Here is a 21998-nt window from a genome sequence, read left to right on the forward strand (position 1 = left end):
TGACCATTTCAAGCAAATGTGAAGCCTCTGATGAACGTTCAGTGACTTCATTTGGCGTCGTGTTAATACATACAATGATACATTGAAAGTGCTCCGTCGCGGATTGCGAAAAAGTTTAGCATTCGCGTCAGTTCAAAATCCTCCCGGGTGAGCTCACTGTATGATGTAATTTCTTACTCTTCCACAGTGTTATGGATAATGACCATTTTTGCTCTCTTGTGATTTATTGTTCCTTCGTTGGTGATTGGAACGTGGTATATCGTGCATGAATCCTTCAAGCCACTACCTATAGTTATAATGTTCCGAGCTCAGCCGTTCTGAAAAATTATTTACAATTAGGCTAAACCTGACTGCACGTCTTTTTGCCGCCGCCCGTTTACCCGATGCATGGTCAGCGGCACTGTGCCAAACTGAATTTCTGCTAAAGACCAGCTTCGAATCACTACAATTAAGAGAGATAAACTTAAGTTCTTCTTCTTTCTGCTGCTTGGAAGCGTCACGTTTACAGCAAAATGACTTTTGTACTCTAACAACTATCTACAGTTTCAACTAGTAATACGTGACTCGCAGGGCCTCGCGAAGCTCTGGGTTGGGGAGGGGGGGGGGGGTGTTATAAATAAGGAGTGGATTATTTGAAGTTGAACATTAATTGAATTGTACATATTCAATTTTCCACAGTAGGCAGAAAGATATATTTGTTAGAAATTTTATTTCAACGGGCATGGCCGCGACACCCTCGTTCCCAGGGTCTACTCCGCTTTAAAGATGGTGGCTTTTTCTGGTTCGTAAAGAGGTCTAAAGCGTTGGGAAGCGCAGGCTATTTTCAAAATCATCGACAAATTATTGGATAGTCGCATTTTGGACATTTATTTGATGGCATAAAAGAAAAGAAGAACGAACGGCAGGAGGATTCGAAGCCTCCGCCCGCGCGCCCCTGATGGCGATGAAAGGTTTATTAGCGTTGAGGGAGTATTATGTGGAAATCAATGTTATTTTAATCCGAAAAGAAAAACGATAAAAATGAAAGGCTCAGGATTCGAACCCACAAAAAAAAAAAGAAAAAAAAAAGAAAAAAAAACCCTAGCCGGATTCGAACCCCCGACCTCAGGTCCGAAGATCTGATTTCAAGTTCGACGCCTTACCATTAGGCCACCAGCGCGCGGCGACCGTGTGACGTCATTTCCGCCACACATCAAGCTCACAAATATATATAGAAATATATATGACCGTAAACTCCACACGAGATTTCTTCCCGCCTGATCCCTTTGAGGGACAAAATTATACACCCCGCTACGCTCGGCCTTCGGCCTCGCTTCGCGAGGAATTAATGTTTTGCTTCCGTGAACATAACTAGTAGAGTAAAGCAAATATCCACCAAATAAAAAGTTAAAACTATGATTGTCCCATGTGCTATTATTTTTATCGATGTACTCGTCATATTACCATGTGTTTTACCTTCTTTTCCTTTCTTTAAACAGGCATTGAAATGAACCGTTGGCTCAATTTAGCTCTAAATGTAACTGAAACTGTCGCAACATTCCTTCACAAGACCTATCGCTATGGAATGGCTATCAACTTTTACAATGAGTTTCTGGTGCTCCTTAAGTCCCTTAACCTACTCGGCTGGAAACCGCTGTTGGAATCTAATATGTTCTGTTTACATGAGACTTGCCCTGGCTAACTTCTGCCTAGGTAACTTTGAGGAAGCTACAAAGATGGGCAAAAGAGCGCTCGAAGTTAGTAGATCAAGCGAAGATAAAGGGTATGAAATAAATGCTTGCAGAATCTTAAGTTTTCTGTATTTTGAGCGAGGTGATTCTGATAAGACAATCGAGTATCAAGAAAAACTGCTTAAAATAAGTAGAGCTAATGGAAACACAGGAAAGATAGAAGTTTATTACTACATGACCTTGGGAATCATCTACAGCCGGAATAAAGGCGAGTATGAAAAATCAACCGACTATTTTGAGAAAGGACTTGAAATGAGTAAGGCTTTTGGGTTCAAAGAAGAAGAAAGAGCATCGTATTGCTACCTTGCTGGTGCGTATATGGCACTCGGTCAGCAAGAGAGATCCATTGATTGTAACAATAAATCTCTTGAAATTTCCCAAACTATTGGGGATAGAGGTCAGTGCGATGGCACAAGCTATGGGCAACTTGGTATGGCTTATAATTTTCTTGGACAAAATGAGAAATCAATTCATTTTTACGAGAAAGCTGGCCAAGTCTTTAAGAGAACTGGCTGGGCAGAAGGAGAAGGGGTATATTACGGCAGCCTTGGTATAGTGTATAATGATTTGGCACAGTATAACAAATCAATTGCAAGTGTCTCGAGGAGGCCCTGCAAATCTTCAAAACATGCGGTTCTCGACAAGGAGAACTAGCATGTTACATCAATCTTGGTACGGTGTACCAAACTCTATGCGAATATGACAAATCAATTGAGGTTCTCGAACGAGCTCTTGCTCTTTCCAGACCAGATGAAAACAAACGATTTGAAGCGAACGTGCTACAATAACCTTGGCTGTGTTTTTAACAGTACTGGCCAGTATGAGAGATCAATTGATTGCTTAGAAAAGGGACTTCAAATCTCAAAGGAAATTGGGGACATGCATGGAGAAGGTGCTTCTTTAAACAACCTCGGCAATGTTTATTTTGCTATTGGCCAATGGGAAAAATCCATCGAATATGGCAAGAAAAGCCTTATTCGCTGTAAAGCATTTGGAAACAAGTTGGGTGAAGCAGACGGCATTGAACCACCTTGGCAGTACCTATTCTGCAATGGCCCAATATGAACAAGCAAAGCAACATTTTACCGAAGCTCTTGAGATTAGCAAAGAGTCTGGTAACAAATATGATGAGGCAAAGTCATACTGCGGTATTGGAACTGTACTTTCCTCTCTTGGGGACTTTGAAAAGTCTAAAGAGTATCTAGAGAAAAGTATTGAAATATATCACGCAATTGGAGCACAAAGAGGAGAGGCATTTTCATACGCCAATCTAGGTGTGACATATCATTGCCTGGGGCTTTTGGAGAAATCAGTTGAATGTCAAGAGAAAGCGCTTAGGATTTTCAGAGAGAATGGAAATAAAGGAGATGTGTGCAGCCCTCTGGTCAACTTAGGTCTTACTCATGCCGTTGGATTCCAAAACTTTCACGGAGCAACTGACTTTTTCTCTGAGAGCATCAAAAGCCATCAGACGATACGAGGCACCCTGGCAGATGAATTAAAGCTTTGCATGGATGATCAACGTTACAGTATTTTTTCCCAAAAGATGCTGTGCTTTCTCCTTGTTGCCCAAGGAAAGGCTGAGGATGCTCTCTGTTCCTTAGAGCAAGGTCGGGCCCGTGCACTTGTAGATTTGATGACCATGAAGTACGGCATCCACAAAGTGACGACACAAGGAGAGAACATGACTATTAATAGAACTTGTTTTGCAAAGCAGAAAAGCGATTTTCTTTTTTTGGCCAAATTCGCCAGATGCGTTTATATTTGGTTTGTACCAAAAAGTGGGAAGGTGCATTTTAGGAGAACGATTTTAAATATGGATCCATATCCAACAGAAATAGATGAATTTTTTTCTAATGCGATGAGACATTCTCCATCTCTTCACAGTGGAGAAAAACCAGGTGCAACGTTTGAGGATCGATCTTTGTCAGCACTATATGACGTCAAATCATCAGATGTTGACAGAATCAGCACAGAAGCAAAGGAAAATTGCCAAAGGAGACCAAACAATAGATCAGAACCGAACATACCAAACCATTATTCATTGTACAGCACTATCATATCTTCTGTTTCTGATCTCATTGAAGGACCTGAGGTTATCATCGTTCCAGAGGGGCCATTGTTCCTGGTACCTTTTGCAGCATTACAAGATGGCAATGGAATGTACCTGACAGAAACTGTGAGGATCCGTCTTGTTCCATCTCTAACGACACTCAAGATCATCCAAGACTCAGGCACAGACTATCACTGCAAGACTGGAGCTCTTATTGTGGGAGATCCAAAGGTTGGTCGTGTAAAAGTTCAATGGAAAAGTCATGGAGTTGCGTCCATTGCCCAGAGCTAGGGAGGAGGCTCTAATGGTTGGAAGGCTGTTGGGAGTACCCTGTCTTGTTGGAGAGCAAGCTACAAAGGAAGATGTTCTGCGCAGGATCCAAGAAGTGAGTTTGGTGCACATTGCTGCTCATGGTGATGCAGAGCGAGGAGAAATAGCTCTTGCTCCGAACAGCTCTGTCATTGGCACCCCCCAAAAGGACGACTTCATGCTGACAATGAAAGACATAGCTGAAGTTGGTATCGGAGCCAAGTTGGTGGTACTCAGCTGTTGCCACAGTGCGCGTGGGAAGATCCTGACAGCTGAGGGAGTTGTTGGAATCGCTCGCGCATTCCTGGGATCTGGTGCTCGTTCAGTTCTGATGTCTCTGTGGGCTGTTGATGATGATGCTACTAAAGCTTTTATGAACATATTCTACAAGTGCTTGATTCGTGAGAAACTGAGTGCTAGTGAAGCTCTTCACCTGGCCATGAAGAAGATGAGGGAGTCACCGTTATACAATGATGTGGAGCACTGGGCCCCATTTGTTCTACTTGGAGACAATGTAACACTTGATTTTTCCTAAATGACGTAAGTGCAGAAAAAAGTATCTTTTAATCCTATAGTTGTTTGATGATCGATTATGGACGTTTGTTTTAAACACGGTTTTCTTTGGCTTAGCTTTTCTCAGAGCCCTTCTTTTGGGTCATAAAAATGAAAAACATTAATTTTATCCCCCGCCCCCCCCCCCCCCCCCAAAAAAAAACAAACAAACAAACAAACAAACAAAATAACAGTACAGAATAACAGTATCGCTGTGAAATTCTCTCAAGTTTCACTTTTCTGTCACATTACTGCAAACTACACAGTGAATTCTCAATATAGCATTAGCAGTTTCAAATGCAGTTCTATAGGAATTCATCTTCATTGGGTACATATCCAGGACGGCATTGTCAAATATTTTCTTGGCACCCTCTGTGCAACAACTGTCTCTATTATCACAAGAGGAGTTCTCAGCATGTCCCATCATGCTCCACTCCAGTGACTGATTACATAACACCAAGCCACACATGCAGTGAAGCATGCTGGGTTTAAGATCCAGTGCTTCAGGAGAGAGACTCCAATGATGCTGATTGGCCGAGTCAGTCACATGACTCCCACTGTCGTGCTCCAGGCTTCTGGCCAAGGATTCCAGGCAATAGGCTACATTGTTGATGCCAGCAACAAATTGACCTAAAAACATAATTTATATAAGTCAAAGCATGTATGCGCAGGACATGACTCGTGCAAGGGCCTCCAATTTGGCAATTTTATCACTCTTTTACTTCTTCCCTTATATTTAAATGGTATTGTGATCATGCATTAAGTTTTGTAACTTAAATTTGAACCAAAAAGAATCCATTTATCTGATGCCCATAAGGCAGATAGAACATTTGACCTGCACTTCAATTCGCAGACCTGTAGTGTAGTCAGACGATCCCCACAGTCTAAAATATAATGTCAGTGAATGCAACCAGTACTAAAGTGCAAACATCCATGTACTAATATCGACATGTTGTTTTACCTTTAGTACAGCCAAGTTCTGCAATGATCTCTGGGCCAATGTTTTGCCCATACTGTCTCAAGAATGATGCTAAGTGTGTGTCCAGACACCCAGCGCCTGGCACAACATAGGGGGATGCCAGTGTCTCATGTAAAGCACTAACAGATGATTGGCAAACTGTCTTTAGCTCGTCAAGGGAGGTCTCGTCTGGTGAGCACAGTAGCAGAGTGCATACAGCAGATGATGTAAATGAGGACTGTGGTAGCAGATGAATGAAGCTGTTTAATAAGAAATGAAAAAATGCTTATGGGCCTCGTGCAACAAACACTGATATGGTACAAAATCTGCCATGCTGAATATGGGACATCCAAAGCATTGATTGATTGATTGATTGATTGATTGATTGATTGATTGATTGATTGATAACAAAGAAACATCAAGCTTGACTGGTTGAGATCATACTGTATTGGATACTGTTGCATTCTTTTTGTACCACATGAGCCTTCGTTGCAAAAGGCCCATTAATTTAGCCTTATGGAGGCGTTGACCCATTAAAAAAAAAAGGACAATAAGACCAAATGAGTTTCTGTGTAGATGGCATTGGTAAGCTTAGTAAAATTTCTTTTATTGATACACAAGATATTTTCTTTCTTTGAGAGCCTTAACAGTATGATTTATGCAACCTGTCTTATTATAATGTTTTTTTGTCACTTGTAAACAACAATTATTTTTTTCCCATTTTGCAGTAGATATTTGGGTCGCATCTTTCACGGTTTATGCTTTTCGACAGTCAATGTTCTTCTATCAGGTGTATACCGTGTACATAATACGGTATACTGTCGTTAAGGGAAAATTTGGCAATGATGCTTCTGATAGGAAAGCCAAATTGAGCCATTAAACCAAACCTTGCTCAATTCTTCTTCTTGTTGATAATTGACAATGCAAGACCTGTGTTTTTGTTAAAAAAAAATTAACAGTACAAAGTAAAAAAAAAAAAAAATGAGAATGATAATAACATAATGACTGATGAACTTCACTGTAAAATGATGATAAGGGCGCGTGACAATTGTATTGAGAAAGTAGTTTTATAATAATTATAAATAATTATTAAGTGCAGCATTGATAGAAGACAATACAAAACCAACCTCTTGTCATTTATCACCACATGTTCAATTTTCTGGACTTCGCCAAAGCTTGATTCAGGAACGTCCATGCTGAATGTACTCAGGATCTTTGCACCAGTTAGACATTGTACCACAGAGATGTGAACAATGGACAGGCGGTCAATCACAAATGCACTCTGAGATGAAGGGAAAAACAAACCAAGTCTTGTTGATTAACTGCATTTTGACCTAAACTGCAAATTAAGTCAATCCCACCAGTTGTACAGATTGTTTAATTTAATTCTTATTATTCAGGAGTTTAGAAAAGTTAATTAAAACATGTTTCAGTTGTCTAAAGTGCAAGTGAACATGAGCTAATGTTATTGACTAGTTGATTCAGATGAAAATACATGCATGCTTTTCACAGTCTATGTGCATACAAAGTTTGAGTAAACGTCAGTAAAAACTTGGTAGAAGCAGAATCTAGGATTTAAAAACAATGAGAAAAGACAAGATTTATGGCAAGTACAAATTTTGTAAATGTTTAAGAATGCGAGAGGACTTGTCTGAAGAGGGAGGTTCATGACACAAACTATTTATAAGGAAAAAACAGCCAATCCTCACACCTTCTTGAACAGTTACAGAATTTGGAACCTTAGTGAACAGTGACTAGCTGAACAGTACAGAATAATTTTGTACTGTTCAGCTAGTCATAATTATTGTTTGGCTTGAATCCCAGGCATATGCTTTAAAGCAAAGAAATGGCCTGTGAAGGCAGTAACGTGCCCCCCTCCCCCTCCCCAGCAAAATAAGATATGTTTCTAGGAGTACTGCCTGTCTGGTCTGTATACAAACCTTGTCTCTCAAGTACTGCTTCAGTGCTGGGTGTACACATTTTTGGCAAGCAACCACCTGAACTCCGGCAGCAAGCAGCCAATCTGCAACCTTCAACATCTGCCGTAGTACAGCACTTTCCATATTAACATCATGGCCACCTGCCATCTCCATTTTAACTCTGTCACTAAACCATTCATCAGTGTCTCCTGCCATTGATACATTATATAATGCCACTTTTGTAGAATGGTTTACAAGTGCTTTGTTTCTTTGAAAGGTTGCAATTTCAGGAGCTTGAAGTAAGACACCTTGTAAGATCTTGGATTCAGTAACAGGATCACCCTCACATGTCACTATCTGGACTGGCAGAGGTGCTGCGACTGGAGCAGAACAGTCCTTGGTTGTATTACTTGGCAGTGATTGAAGAAAAGCCTTGGAAACAAAAAATGACACAGTGGAAGAAACAAATGAGTGCTAGCTTGACAAAAATTTACATTTAAGTACTGTTTATTTTTTGCCAGATTAATGTCAAACTTCAAGCCAAAGTCTAGTAAATTGTTCTAACTCTTAAGTCTGCGAATGAAACCCTATTGTGATTGAAGCTACTGAGAAGTACTTTCATGTGGTACAGTTAATTATGCTGTTCAACGTAGGTCTGTGGATGAAACCCCAGTGTTTGACCACTCAAATAAAAGCTACTGAGTAGTTTGTTCATATGGTACTGCAATTTTTTATTTTTTTTCTGCGGATTAAAGCCTGGATTGTGGCCATTTAAATTCATGAATTGAAACTATTGAGTAGTATTCTGAGTAGATCTGGATCTGGAAAATCTGGAAGATCTGGAAGTTAGGAACTGGTCTGGTTAGCCATCTTGGTTTGAAGATGGGCTTCAACATTTCTGGTCTGTGTAGCTCATGTGAGGTATAATTTAAAATCTTGCACATTATACCTGGCCAACGTTTAGGACTAGTTTTGTGAATTTTGATAAATAATGTAAAAAACAAAAACAAACAACAACAACAAACCTTGTGATATCACACACTGTCCTACCTTGATTACAAGCACACTTATATGTTGCTTATCAGATTCACTAAGATGACAAGCAGGTTTTGTTCCAATGATGCTGTTTACGATGGACAGCATACTCTTCATGTGCCCGATATCAACATTCATTTTCCATCGACATGATTGGAGATGATTGGTAATGACTTCTAGTGAATGTTGATTGATCTGAGTCACTAGTGATCTTGGGACTGGCAGATCAAAGGATGACTGTATTAGACTGTAACAAAGAAACATATCAACTGAGTATCAAAAAATCTATATACAGGGCCGGGTTATTTTAAAAAATTGGTTGGCAGTTTTGTTTGTTTGTTGTCCTATTTTAGACCATGTCATGTTACCCTTAGGAATTATCTCTTTCAAATTGAAAAAATTCACGTGAAAATGAATGAATAATTTCCAGAAACAAAGGGACAATTCTCTGGAGAACATCACATGATCTGAAATGGACAATTTAGCTTGAGGTCTATTATTAGTTTTTAATACAGTAACTATGTATTGCAGCTTCACATAATGTGTACTAGACAGACATAAGCTGATTCATTACCTTAACAAGAGTAGTGCTGTCCTCAAACCACCATCGCTGTAAGCATCAAGATGCCCCCTCACAGCAGATAGTATGAGCCTTGGTATGGGATGCGACAAACCAGACAAGCCATGAAGAATCTTGCTTGATGTTGATGTTACAGTCACATGACCACCAGAGGAAGACTGAAAGAACTTTAACCTGAATATGGATATAAAGATGGGACACAACTTGAAAGTTAAACATATAGGAGTAAATAGCATTTTTAAGACCATCTACATGTAATGTTATGAACTTTGAATACAATGAGAAATTTGTAATACATCAGTCAATTCTAATTACAAATAAGTGTGTGTGATCATGATGTGGTCCCAGGGGAGGGCGTTTATCTTGGCTTATAGCTTTGATTAGGTGACAAATAAGGCGCGAAGAGGGATAGGGATGATCAAAGGATTTTTTAGGTATCAAATGTTCGATTCCGGAATTTTTTGGGGTTGGAAAATTTGGCAAGTATTTTTTTGGGTGATTTAAATTTTAATTGGGTATTTTTGGGGGTATCAAAAAACAAACTTAAGTGCCTTGGCATGACATTTAATTTTTATTTCTTATACACGATTACTTTAAGTCCAGTTAAATAATCATGATATTTTTAGTTTTTAAATTTTTAACTTTTAATACTTCACTCTCTGCATGTATAGATATTTTAGCTCAATAGATTAATTTAATTAGGTATTTTTATATTTTAGCATAGTGATTGCAAAGCGCTATGAAAGACTAGCTAAATAGCGCTATAGAAATGATTATCATTATTATTGTTATTATTACTGGTATGATGAATAAACAAACAAGAGCTATATTATTATATTGTTATATTATTGCCCCTCCTGGCAATTTAGGGGTATTAATTTGACAAGGGATTTTTTGGGGGGTTATTTTTGGTCCAGGGATTTTTTTGGGTAATGTCGGAAGACTTAGGGATTTTTTTGGTTCCCAAGTTTTGCCTCCATTCAATCATCCCAGTCATTTACAAGCCGGAGTACCCCCCTGGGCGAAGAGCACCAATCAGAAATGAGAATTGTATGTAGTAGATAAAATATGAGCTGGAGATCTGTATGGGCTTTTACAATGGCAAGTCGATAGGTGAGCCATTGTAAATGGAACCTCGACAGAAACTTTTCCGCATGAATTAAACCAAAGTGCAGTGACGTCACCGGACGGCATTAGGGCTAGATGTGTTCAGACGTCCCTTCTGGGAAGTAGGCGACCACAGAGGGATGTCTGAAATTCAGGCTTCTGAATACTGTGCTGGGATTGGTTTGCATCCTTATGAATAGTTAATAAATTTATAATAATTGATTAAAATAAATTAAATATTGAAACCTGCATTCAATGTACCTTCCATTTGGTCCAAGGGCTGATTGAACTAAATCCTTCAAAGTGCGTAACGAACCTCTCACTTTACCATCATCCAGCGGCTGAACTGCAATCTATACATTATTAAAATTTTTTTGATTTATTAAATCGATCACTAAAAAAGCTTACAAAGTTCTTATAAACCTATGCAATGAAGCGAACCTGAGAACTCCATTCATCTTTCGCAGACAGCCTCGAAGAAAATCTTTTAGCCTCCATTAAGGACGTAATCAGTAAAGCTGTGTCTATTCTTCATAACTGTTTTTATAATTCAATAATACACAAAATCTTGGCCAAAGCAATGAAGAAATACCCTTTTTTTGTCAAATTCTAAGCCGCCATCTTGTTTGGCTACCGTTGGAAGTCTGGGCTCTACCATTAGGTTCCAGTTTCTGCTCGTTGTTCTCGAATGTCGCCTGGCTGATTTCTACTCTTGGTCTTCGAACATGAAGCCTCCAGTTGTTACTCTACGTTTTGCCCTTTATGGCTGCAAGAATAGGCCCTTCTTTTTTATTGTGGCTACCAACAGAAAAAGACCTCGAAACTATGGATATCTGGAGCAGGTAAGGGAACCGTAATAAAATAACTGGCTTCGAAAAATGGCCTTTCGAGTGTAGAGGCCCTGGCAGGGGGGTTCCCGTACGCGTGTCGCTTGTCTAAATTTAAAAACATGCCGTGTCGCTGTTTTTTCGCTCTCCATGTCGCTGTCGGTAATTAAATTGAAGGAAAATTGCTTGTCCTTGTCGGAATTTAAGTTTTTCCATAAGGGTTGTCGTTTGTCGCGATTTTATTAATATGCTGTCGCTACTAACTTTTTGGGCCATGTCGCTTGTCGGAATTTAATACCCTGGCAGGGCCTCAGTGAAAGTTGTTCTTTTAAAGTTGAACTTAAATACTCTTCAAAATATCCAGGTGGGGACTTTTGATCCAATACCAAACACGAGAAATGAGAAGCTGGCAAGTTTAAACATGGATAGAATAAGGTGAGTTGAATATGGTCATCCTCGACATTCCTCGTCGTATTATGATCATTTTACGCAGTTTAATACAACACAATTTTTTTACATTGACTGGAGCATGAGAAGTCGAGGGAGCGGACACGCAGGGAGAGTCATGGAGACCAGGAGCAGTCCACCTAGTGGGACACAAGAACCGCAGAGCACCCGGCGACTGCACGGCGGAAACAGGGGAGAACCAATCAGAGCGGACCGCACAGCGAGTTTCTATAATTGAAATTATTTTCCAGATATTGGTTATCAGTTGGAGCAAGACCTTCAAAACCTGTGGCTACTTTACTAGGACTGGTAAGTTGACAGCAACATTCGGTGCACCATGTCGAGACCCCACTTCCCTCTCTATCATGTTGAGAAAGGGAAGAAGGAGATCGTATGGCTTCTTTTGCATTGTTATGTAATAAAAAAGATTGATTTTAAACGGTATTTGCGTTCTGATAATCTGGGAGGGGGGGGGGGGCATGGGGGTCTGAACTACCCAGCTCCTGTACATTTTGCCCCTTTTCCTTTTCTTAGTGGTTCTCTCCTCTTTATCCCATATCCATTGCAAAATATAACAAAATGTTGCAAAATAATTTTACTCTTTTTCTCCTAATTCCAGCCACATTAGGAATCCCGCTTCCCGCCAACCCTTCTCTCGCTCCCTGCCCTTTCTCTCCCAGGCTCCCACCCCCCTGCCCCATCCATTAATCTAGACATACATCCCATGTTGAAGATATGCCAAGGCTTTCAGAATTTTATGCCAGTTAGCAATGCAATTACACAGGGGCTTCTGATTTTAGGTTTGTTGTGATTTCACATAGTTGACCTCAAATCGCAACTTTTTTGCATAAATTATTCATGAAAATTCGCATAATTCGTTCAAAATCGCACGATTTGAAAAAAGAGAAAGGAAATACTTGCTTTAACTCAACAAATTAAACGTTGTTTCAAGGTGATTTACCTTTCAAAAGACTTTATCTTTGGTATGGCTAACCTTTGATTTGGTTTACAATTGAATAATTGAACAACATTTCGGGAGGGCAACTTTCTCTTTCAGTTTCAACTTAGTCATGAAAACATTTTCTGGCTTTGCTTTCTTGTATTGTACTGAGGTTTACAAGACAAAGTGGCTAATTTTGGAATGTTAAAATTCATCCGTGAAGTGCAAAACATTATAGAGTGTTGATGTGTATGTAAACATGATTGTGTGCCTACATTATTACGGGAGGCAAATTGTGTTGAATTGTGGCCTAACAGTTAGTGCACTGGATTCCGGATCAAGTGGTCTGGGTTCGAGCCCTGGCAGGGGTACTGCATGGTGTTCTTAGGCAAGACACTTTACTCTCACAGTGCCCCTCTCTACCCAGTTGTACAAATGGGTACCAGCGAATTTACTGCTGGGGGGTAACCCTGCGATGGATTAGCATCCCATCCAGCAGTGAGTAGAGATACTCCAAAGACTATAAATAGCAGGCCCCAGTACATCACATGCTTTAAAACCTCACTACAAAGATTCTTGTCATAACCTATCCAATGCAACCTGTGTTAGTCTTGAAACATTTGTTCTATGTTTTTATAATCTTCCGTTTATTGATTTACTTTTTTTTTTTTTTACAATGTTTATCTTTGATCGTGAATGTTTTTTGTAAGCAGCAATTATTCATAGTGATCAATGCTCTTAGGCTTTAGGCTACAGTTGCTATTGAATAAACTTTGATCAACTCAAAAGAACTCGGTATTATTGTCGACTTTGTGCGCTTTATACATTTGACATTGTGCATTCGGAAGGCCTCCTAGTAGTCATTACCCTGTGACCCTTTAAGGTCAAACCCTGGCTTCCCCACAGAACAGAAAAATACACCCTTGATCCATTAGTAACCCCTTCTTCCAAAGAGGCTTACAATTTTGAATAGATCTTGAATGTTTTTTCCTTTTTTTTTTCTTTTTAAAGGCAGGAGTTGTTCCACCACACCCCCGTAGTCTAGTTACTGCTGCAAAAAACCGCGAGGCCCTTGCTGCTGGAGATTTAACTACAGATGTTTTGGAAGGAGCAGAAAAAGATGATGAACAACAAGGAGAAGAGAACACAAAAGACCCTTAAAGATGGCAGATTCTCATAAAAATGTTACAGAGTACCTTCTGGTTAAATCATGACTTTTGAAGACAGAAACTTGCCACAACGGACAAGGGAGCCAGTTGTTTTGGCTGATTTAACAGGAACAAGGTTAAAAAAATGACACTGACTTTTTGCCGTAAAAGATGCATGTAAACTATGTCAATTTGGTTAGCAGCTTACCTGATGACAACTACATTGTGTACAGACTAAGTAATTAGTCTTTCACAACCATTTTTCAGCTTGTCATACAATCTTTTAATAGGCTTGATTTCTAGCTGTTCTGTAATCCCATGTCCCTAATAACTGGACTCACACAATGCCTGGAAATTGAGCCTAGCAATCTGGATTCCTTACGGGTAACAATGGCAAACAAAAAGAATGTGTGGTGTCTACATCTGCTTTGGATCAAAGGTCGCAGCCTTATTCATTTCTCCAAGGTGTATTATTACCAAGAACAGTGCTCAATAGCCTACTTTACATTGTATGTGCTTGTCACATGACAATTCAATTTTTTTTTTGCCGAATAAATAATGCTTTTCGCAGGTCCACCTCAAATACAGACCAGGGACTTGAATATTCATCTTAATTTTTCATCAGACCAGGGACTTGAATATGCATCTTAATTTTTCATCAGACTGAAGGGGGAACAAATGACAAAGTTGGTTTGAAATTCAGTTTCTTATTTTTATTACAATTAATTCAATATAATTAATCTACAGTTGTATGATTCCCAACTAACTACTTTCACTGTTATTTTACCCATGTGATCTTCCACACCTGTGCCTCCCACAGGATTATCTCTGTCGTGTGTGAGTCTTTTTTTAATAACTTTGAGGGGGCCACAAGACCGGCCAACACAGGAACGACCGACAGGAGCAACCGAGGGGGGGAGCGAGGGGGGGAGAAGGGGAAGGCCACAGCGAGGAACGCAAACCAGCAACGCAAGACGACAGGAAACCGCAAAATACATACATGTATTACGAATGACTTTATTTAAGTGTCAATGTAGTATAGAACAGAAATGTGTTACAAGTCCTTACTAGCGAGAGGTGAGTCAGCTGGGCAGATATCTACAAAGCACAGCCAAGGAGTTGAACAAATTCAGCTAATGGCAGGGTGGGTAGTGGCACTTGTCCATGTCGCCTTCAGTTCATTACTTTTCTGGACATAAAAATGTGGGGTTACTGTGATGGAATTCTACATCAAGGAACACTTTGGATGGAACCTGTCTATTTTGAGAATGCACAAGAGAGTGCTATCTGTGTTTCTTTGACTTTTCCAAAGCTTGCTTGTTTGCCTCTGCTCCCCATAATGTTGTAAAAATTGACCTGCAGTTAAGAAATTCCATTAATGATCATTTATTGGAAAAGTACAGTTACATGTAAAATTAAAATAATGTAATCTCAGTCATGGTTACCAAGTCTTCTAACTTCACAAAATAAAGTAATATGTTTAACTAAAAATAACACGCAAACTGTGGTGATGAACATTACGGACAAACGCATTGTTAGAAAAAAAAAAGACCTTTTACTTGACGTTTCGTATGTTTCAACATACATCTTCAGAAGCTATCTAAAGTAACCATTACAATGAAAGTACAAGGTCAAGTATTTGGACCCCGGACACGGAGGAGCGAGGGCGGCGTGCATCCAAGGCGAATTGATGCTCTTATTTTTTGTCTCCAGATGCTCTTATTTTTTTCCAGTTGGGAGATTTAAGTTTAGTTTGGTCCAAGTATCATTACTCTAATTCTTGTGTATGCATGCATAGTTAAGATTGTTAGTGAGAAGATTCCCTCTTATTGTCAACAAGTCAATGTACCTTTCAATATCCAGTTTGTTATTTAGCCTTGAGTCATCTCCCACAGACACAACTCCCTTGATTGCTCTAAGAACAGAGGCGTCTGCCGCAAGGAATTCTGACAACCAGTCACAACAGCCTGTTACCACATCCTACAGCAAAAGAAATGACAATTATTTTAGAAGTGAGAATTCACACCCACATTCAGTGTTACATACTCAGCGTATTTCAATTTCCATATTTTGACATGCTAAACAAACAAGGCGGATCAAAATCCACCACTCACAGCCCACTAGATGACCTTCTGAACTTGTGGGTACATTTGAATGCAAAACAAACAGTGTTATGCATCGGTTTTGATTGGCTTATTTCAAACAGGATGTCAAAAGACGATATTGAAAGTTGGATGTTTAAAGATAGGCACTTTGTGCACATAACACTGAAAGCAGTTTTTACACACTTTAATTTTTATCATGAGGGCGAACCCAAGTGCAACTTAAAATTTTACATTGCTAACTTTTATATTAATAATTATACTTTGAACCCAGGTGTTATAAATTCTTGTCAAGGTGCTACGAACAGGACAAAATGAAAATTAAATAGTGCATTATTTAAAGCATCTGACCTGATCGTGTGGTAGCTCGCCATCAACAAGTCCCAGCTGAAGCCCATAGGACAGATCCACTTTTTCTCCTTTTCCCAGTAGCTGCAGTGCTTTCTGTCTACCTAACATCCTGACAAGTTTTGCTCCACCACCCCACCCTGGTGTCAAACCCATCTTCACTTGAACAAATCTTATCTCTGCATTCTTGGACATGAGTCTGAAATCACAGGCAGTTGCAAGCTAGCCAAGAAAAAGAAGAACAGTCAATGTTATTTCTGCAAGACTTCGTACTGACCATGGTTCTTTAGCCTGCGAGCAGGCTCGCTTGTTTAGGGTGCCAGGTGCAAGTATCTTGGCGGCGAATCATTTTTTATCTTCTAACTGCTTTCTCTACACTATGTATAGCTCTAGATTGATGTAGTGTCTGGGATTGGTTATTGCTTTTGGGAGTTGGAAGGACTCAGTGTGTAGCAGTTCTATATATTTTTAAATACTCTTGGCTCTTGCCCCTTCCGTGACGTAGCTAGTGGAGAGGGGACAGGGGGGGGAGCACCGGACCCGGGCGGGGAGAGGGCCGCAGGAGAACAGCGGAGGACGACGAGGCCCCGCCCGACTGAGTGAGGAGGGGGACGGAACCGCGAGAGAGGGCAGGAGCCGGTGGTGGCGGCGCCCGCGGCGAGGGAGCGGAGAAGCAGAAGCACCACATCGAGGGAAAGGTCACTTAGTACTTCACTTCCACAGTACATTTAACTCTATGCTCTTTTGCAGACATTCTTTTGGCTTTTCTTGTTGGGGGGCTGCTAATGACAAGACAAAATAATGTCTGTGAAGGAGGCTTCTACCTTCTTCTTAATGCAGAATTTTATGCCAAATAGCAAATTTTCTTTGTATATCTATCAGTTCCCTAACACCTTAGAAATCTTGCTTCCAGCACTCTGTTTTCCTATATCTGGGGAGAAGGAGGACTTTCCACTCTACGACCAGGAGAAGTTCCCATGGGAGTAATTCTATTCCTTATGCCCCCCCCCCCCAACCCACTTCCACTTTCTTTGTATAATTTGTACTTTCGTGCTCAAGTACTTATGGTCTGTAATGAGTATGGAATAAAATTCTGTGTCCGAGCCATGAGGCTCATACAAAAGGGGGAAGCCCAGCAAGCGGCTCTTCACCCATATTTTTTCTCTTTTTTTTTTTTTTTTTGGGTTTGTTTTTTTTTTCCCCCCTTTGGTTTTTCTTGTCCCCCCTTTTTTTTTCCCGGGGGGAAAGGGGAATTGAGTTTGTTAAAAAAAAAACAAAACCCCGCCCCCGCCCCCCCCCCCACCCCGGCCCCCGGCCCGCAAAAAAAACCCCCCCCCCCCCCCCCCCCCCCCCCCCCCCCCCAATGAGTATGGAATGCTACAGGTTAAATCTCAGATGGTTCTTATACTGAAAATTCCCTCACCGACCTTTAACTTGCGGCTTTACCAATCACACACAAAACCCCAAACAAGTGTGTGCAAAACCCAAACAAGATAGCCTGTACACAGGCAAAGAGAGATGAGATCTATTTTAAGGTTTCAAAGGCCCCATGATAAAACAAGAAGTTTGATCACATACGGGCCATTCCATTTTACATCAACCCCCCATAGATGAAAGGGGTTTGAAAGTTATTTCTGAGGGGGCAGCCCTGTTGGCATTCTTTCCCTTTTCAAATATTTCTGAAGGGGTTAGGGAAAAGTTGGCTTTTTGTGAAGGGGTTTTCAAAAATTGGGCGCTAAACTTCAGAATACCCGGCCACTTATTTACATGTCATTGAAAAAGAATAGAATCTGTTGTGTTATGCCTCGTTCTACAAAAGGTCCCGACACATGTACAGGAAGTGGCTGGGTATTCTGAAGTTGCTCCAAATTGGGTTATTTCTGTGTAGAAGGTCAGAGTCATTGCTCACAGTAAATGCAACAGCCTTTATTCAACAACTGATTCAACAACAACGAAAAGCTTCATGTGTTCTCTCGGATGACTGGTATCAACAAGTCGTCAGAGATACTATGTTATGTAACGGTCACACAGTGTCTTACTATATCTACTGTAAAGGGGGGGGGGACATGATGTAAGCACCTTGATCTTTCTTTCTTAATGGGGGGGGGGTGGGAGAGGGGAATTTTGACTTTCCCCATCAGGGGGGTATGGATATAAAATGAAATGGCCCTAAACAATGACCCACTTACTTCAGCACCTCCACCTAGTGCTTTTCCTTCAATAGCAGCTACACTGATAAGAGGAAGGCTTCCTAACCGAGTCAGAGTTCTTTGCATAAAAGCACACATCAAATTCCCTTCCTTAGGAGTATTGATCGTTTTAACTATGCTCAAGTCAGCTCCTGAGCAAAACGAACCTTCGCAGCCATGTAAAATTAAAGCTTTTCCATGTTGCCATCGTTCAAGCTCGTCGACTACTTCAGCTAGTTTTACCATCATGTATCCTGTCAGTGCATTTTTGCGTTCAGGGTTTAGTAGAGAAATCACCGCCGTTCCTTCCTGATTTCCTGTTAGCTTGGTTAGCGTTACATCTCCACTCCCTAAGACTTTGAATTTTTTTCGTACTTCAGCTTCGTCGAAGAAACATTCATCAGCTGAAGCAGAGCAAAACAGTCTAGCAAATATCCTCCGGGCAGTAAAGCACCTGAAATTGCTTCTTGCTAGCTGAGAACACATGTTTGTAGATAATTCTATTGGAGGATTTTAGGCTGCTGTTACAAAACCTCTATAGTACCTTTTGTAGCCCCGTTTACTACCCCCAAAAATGTTGCTCTTTCCGGCCTGTTTCCGAAGCGTTCAGTACGTCGCCATATTGGCCGTGAATGCATGGGGAACCTGGTGAGAGACGTCCCCAAGCCGCCAGCCGGCGGGCCGGACGAGGAAACAGGGCCGGGGACACGAACAGTCAGACGGACCCGGTCATGATGCAGTCATGACGCAAAAGAATGATGAGAGAGTCGACGTCGACTCCGAGGAACGCCAACAGCCAACAAAAAACGATACAAAAATCAATGTCCCCAGAGCCCCCGCCGGCCAAGCCGGCAAGAGAAACGAAAGGGAGGGGAGAGAATGGGTGAGAGAAAGGTCTGAAGCTTGTACCCAGGTTTTCTCACTCTTCACGGACAGTCAGGGTATCTCCACATAGCATAGGACTCAAACATAGGGCTAAAACTGCAATGTCCTCCCTTTCAATATATAAATTATGTACAATGATCATCGAAAATTTTAATAAATTATTATAAACTCCTCACACAAACATTTCATACATTACTTTATAAATACAACAACGAACCGCTTACAGGGGATATGCGAAGTTGACTCGAGGCTGTCTTATGGTGACCCACCCGCTTATAAAGAAGAGCGAGCCAATCTTTTGCGTGTAAATACTGACTATTTCTGCCTCGCATACAAGAGGGTCAAGTCGGAACATAGAGAGCATGATAACACCGAGAGGGCCAATTTTTGGCTTGGACTACGATTACAGGAAGAAGCTTCTTTCATTTAAAGAAGCTACGTGGGAGGCGCGGTGGCTTTATGGTTAGCGCGCCCCCCCCCCCCTCGTACGGCCCGGGTTCGCGGCCCGGGGGGGGGGCTTCGTTTTTTTTTTTGGGAAAAATATTTTTTTTCCCCCTCTCCCCCCCCCCCCCCGTATATATATGGGTCCCGCCGTTTTTTTGGGGGGGGCACCCCCCACTGATCCCTCCCCCCCGGGGGGGAGACATAATTCTTTTCTTTAAACAAAAAAAGCTAAAACCCCCCGGGACTTACGTCACGGAAAAAAGCATCTTGAAAAAAATTGGCAAGTTCAGTTTCAAGTTTCTCATTCGTTATTTGTCTTAAACTTTGTCAGTCGAAACCATCCTTGTTTATTTTCCGGTTTTTATTACTCCTTTGGTGTTTTTCTTTGTTAGAAAACTTTTGTTTTGAGGTTTCCTTCAATCTGAGAGTAATCAGAAAAATGACTAAAATATCGTGACATGTCATTTCTCCTTTAAAAGCTTGGTAAAAGGTGCAGTGGCTCGGGGGAGAGGGTAACCCTCCAACCAGGGAAAACGTTTCTCCATATAAACAGGCGCTTACCTTCGGGGGGAGGGGAAGGGGTTGTTAGTGTTATTGGGGAGAGTTTTTATCGGAGGGACTCTTTAATCTAAAAAATTTTGGGGGTAATATTTGATTGAAACTAATACAGGCCCACGGGCTTATATTCGGGGGAAGGGATGCTTAATTTATTATTATCGGAAATAATTTTGCGTTTGAGATCTCTCCCCGTTGACGGCTTATTGTGACAAAGGTACCACCTTGTTTATAAAAGTCAAAACAATTATATTTTTCAAAAGCTTAATGCCTCGGTAGCGGAAATGATTTTTTCAAGGCGAATAATAAACATTGCTGATCCTAGCAGTATGCAGGACGCGTGTCACATATCAACCTAGTAAATGGCCCATCTCACAACGAGTCTCTCGTAGCTCAGTTGGTTTGAGCGGTATCTGGGAAACCATGGGTATCGTTCCCGTCGGGGACTCAGATTTTTCTTTGCCATGGGGTCCCATGCTCGTGTCACTGTTGAACAATTCATCTTTATCATCTTCAATTGACCACTAGTTGGAGAAAACAGTAAGCTACGCTGGGAGGGGACGAAGAAGGACGGGGAGCCGGGAGAGACGAGCGGGGTGGCCGCCACCCCACACGTGGAATGAGACCCCAGCCGAGACGCAAGGAGCCCGGAACCCCGAGACCAGAACACCCCAAAGCGAGACGACGAGCACCCCGTCCCCGGAGCCCCCCCGGGAGTAGCTTACAGTAATTTGTCGCCGACCACCACCCTCGAACAGGTTGAATACCTTTGATATTAGCTGTCTTAGCCCCCGAAGGAAACAAAGTGATGATGATGATGAGAGAGGGATGATGATGATGATGATGAGGTAACTTAACAAAATAATAAAAAGAAGTTAAATATATGGTGCGAAAGTAAAACATTTAATCATGATTAAAGGTGACATAGTAATACATGCTCAAAGATTTTCCGGAAATGAACACATTTTAAATAGCGTGTTTTGGATGAATATCGTATTCCTCTGAATCGTCTTCGGATGTCTCGAGATCAGCGAAAGCAGCAAGAATCTTCTCTTTAGCATCAGCAGGAACTTCCTGTCCTTTATCAGTTGAGACCGGCATCTCGGTTTCGTCCATCTTACCTCTACGACGACGACGACGTCTTCTCCAAGCGTCACTAAAAAAACAATCAAAAGAAATACAGTAATTTTAAAAGAGTACCGAAATCATTCACGAACAGCTCAGAAATCGACGCTACGGGCTGAGCTTGTTTGAACGTTGAGACTGACTAATTTTGCGGCGAAAAAATCCGTAATATTTAGATATAAAGTACATAGGCAGCGATGTTGTGGTGTTTCTCTTCAAAGGCATTGAAGAGGTAGCAAACAGTAGAAGCTCCATTTCTGGTTCCCTGGTTAAAGTCGTAGGGGCTTATAATAAGAAAAACGTTATGCCCAATGCCTGTAACTATTGCTGGTTTTCATCCACCCTTCTCAAACTCATTAATAATTCATTAAGTTAAAACAATGAAAATCATAACCGTGACGGTGGTTTGGATACCCGATCTTAATTAGCATAGATTTTTACGATTTGATTTCTCCGTTTACTCCTTGGTGTTTGTTTCGATTGACAAGATATATCAAACACTTGAGACAGTGTTTCATCGGCTATTCAAACACCTCGAATTTCGTCAAAAATACTCCGCTGCGCGTCGTATTTTCAACTCTCTTCTCGGTGTTTGGTTATCCTTATGAAACACTGCCTCTCGTGTTTGATATATTACTTCAAAAACTGTTTATTTCCACCTAAAAACATCAGGGAACAAAGTCACAAAGAGACTATACGGCAGGCGGAAAGAAATGCCCTTTTCCTTTTGTTTCTAAATTATAGC

The 21998-nt window shown here is 41.0% G+C and overlaps 3 protein-coding genes and 1 pseudogene across 3 annotated transcripts; 2 read left to right on the forward strand and 2 right to left on the reverse strand.

The window, feature by feature from the left end:
* Positions 1–1646: 1646 nt before the first annotated feature.
* LOC144647202 (tetratricopeptide repeat protein 28-like) lies at positions 1647–4789 on the forward strand (annotated as a pseudogene).
* On the reverse strand, positions 4789–10868 carry LOC144631833 (molecular chaperone MKKS-like). The gene is made up of 8 exons (XM_078490410.1): positions 10685–10868; positions 10505–10596; positions 9131–9310; positions 8572–8803; positions 7543–7953; positions 6730–6884; positions 5606–5862; positions 4789–5274 (listed from the first exon to the last, which is right to left on the reverse strand). The coding sequence occupies exons 1-8, from the start codon at positions 10739–10741 to the stop codon at positions 4877–4879; spliced, it is 1782 nt and encodes a 593-aa protein (XP_078346536.1). The 5' UTR covers positions 10742–10868; the 3' UTR covers positions 4789–4876.
* Positions 10869–10940: 72 nt separating this feature from the next.
* LOC144631853 (small ribosomal subunit protein bS16-like) lies at positions 10941–14309 on the forward strand. Its single transcript, XM_078490433.1, has 4 exons — positions 10941–11085; positions 11435–11505; positions 11769–11826; positions 13469–14309. The coding sequence occupies exons 1-4, from the start codon at positions 10969–10971 to the stop codon at positions 13616–13618; spliced, it is 396 nt and encodes a 131-aa protein (XP_078346559.1). The 5' UTR covers positions 10941–10968; the 3' UTR covers positions 13619–14309.
* Positions 14310–14380: 71 nt separating this feature from the next.
* On the reverse strand, positions 14381–18868 carry LOC144631842 (ethylmalonyl-CoA decarboxylase-like). The gene is made up of 5 exons (XM_078490422.1): positions 18245–18868; positions 16059–16277; positions 15455–15585; positions 14585–14961; positions 14381–14461 (listed from the first exon to the last, which is right to left on the reverse strand). The coding sequence occupies exons 1-4, from the start codon at positions 18728–18730 to the stop codon at positions 14889–14891; spliced, it is 909 nt and encodes a 302-aa protein (XP_078346548.1). The 5' UTR covers positions 18731–18868; the 3' UTR covers positions 14381–14461; positions 14585–14888.
* Positions 18869–21998: the final 3130 nt, after the last annotated feature.

The sequence above is a fragment of the Oculina patagonica genome, chromosome 1 (assembly GCF_052425735.1).
Source record: "Oculina patagonica isolate OP01 chromosome 1, crgOcupat, whole genome shotgun sequence".
NCBI lineage: Eukaryota > Metazoa > Cnidaria > Anthozoa > Scleractinia > Oculinidae > Oculina > Oculina patagonica.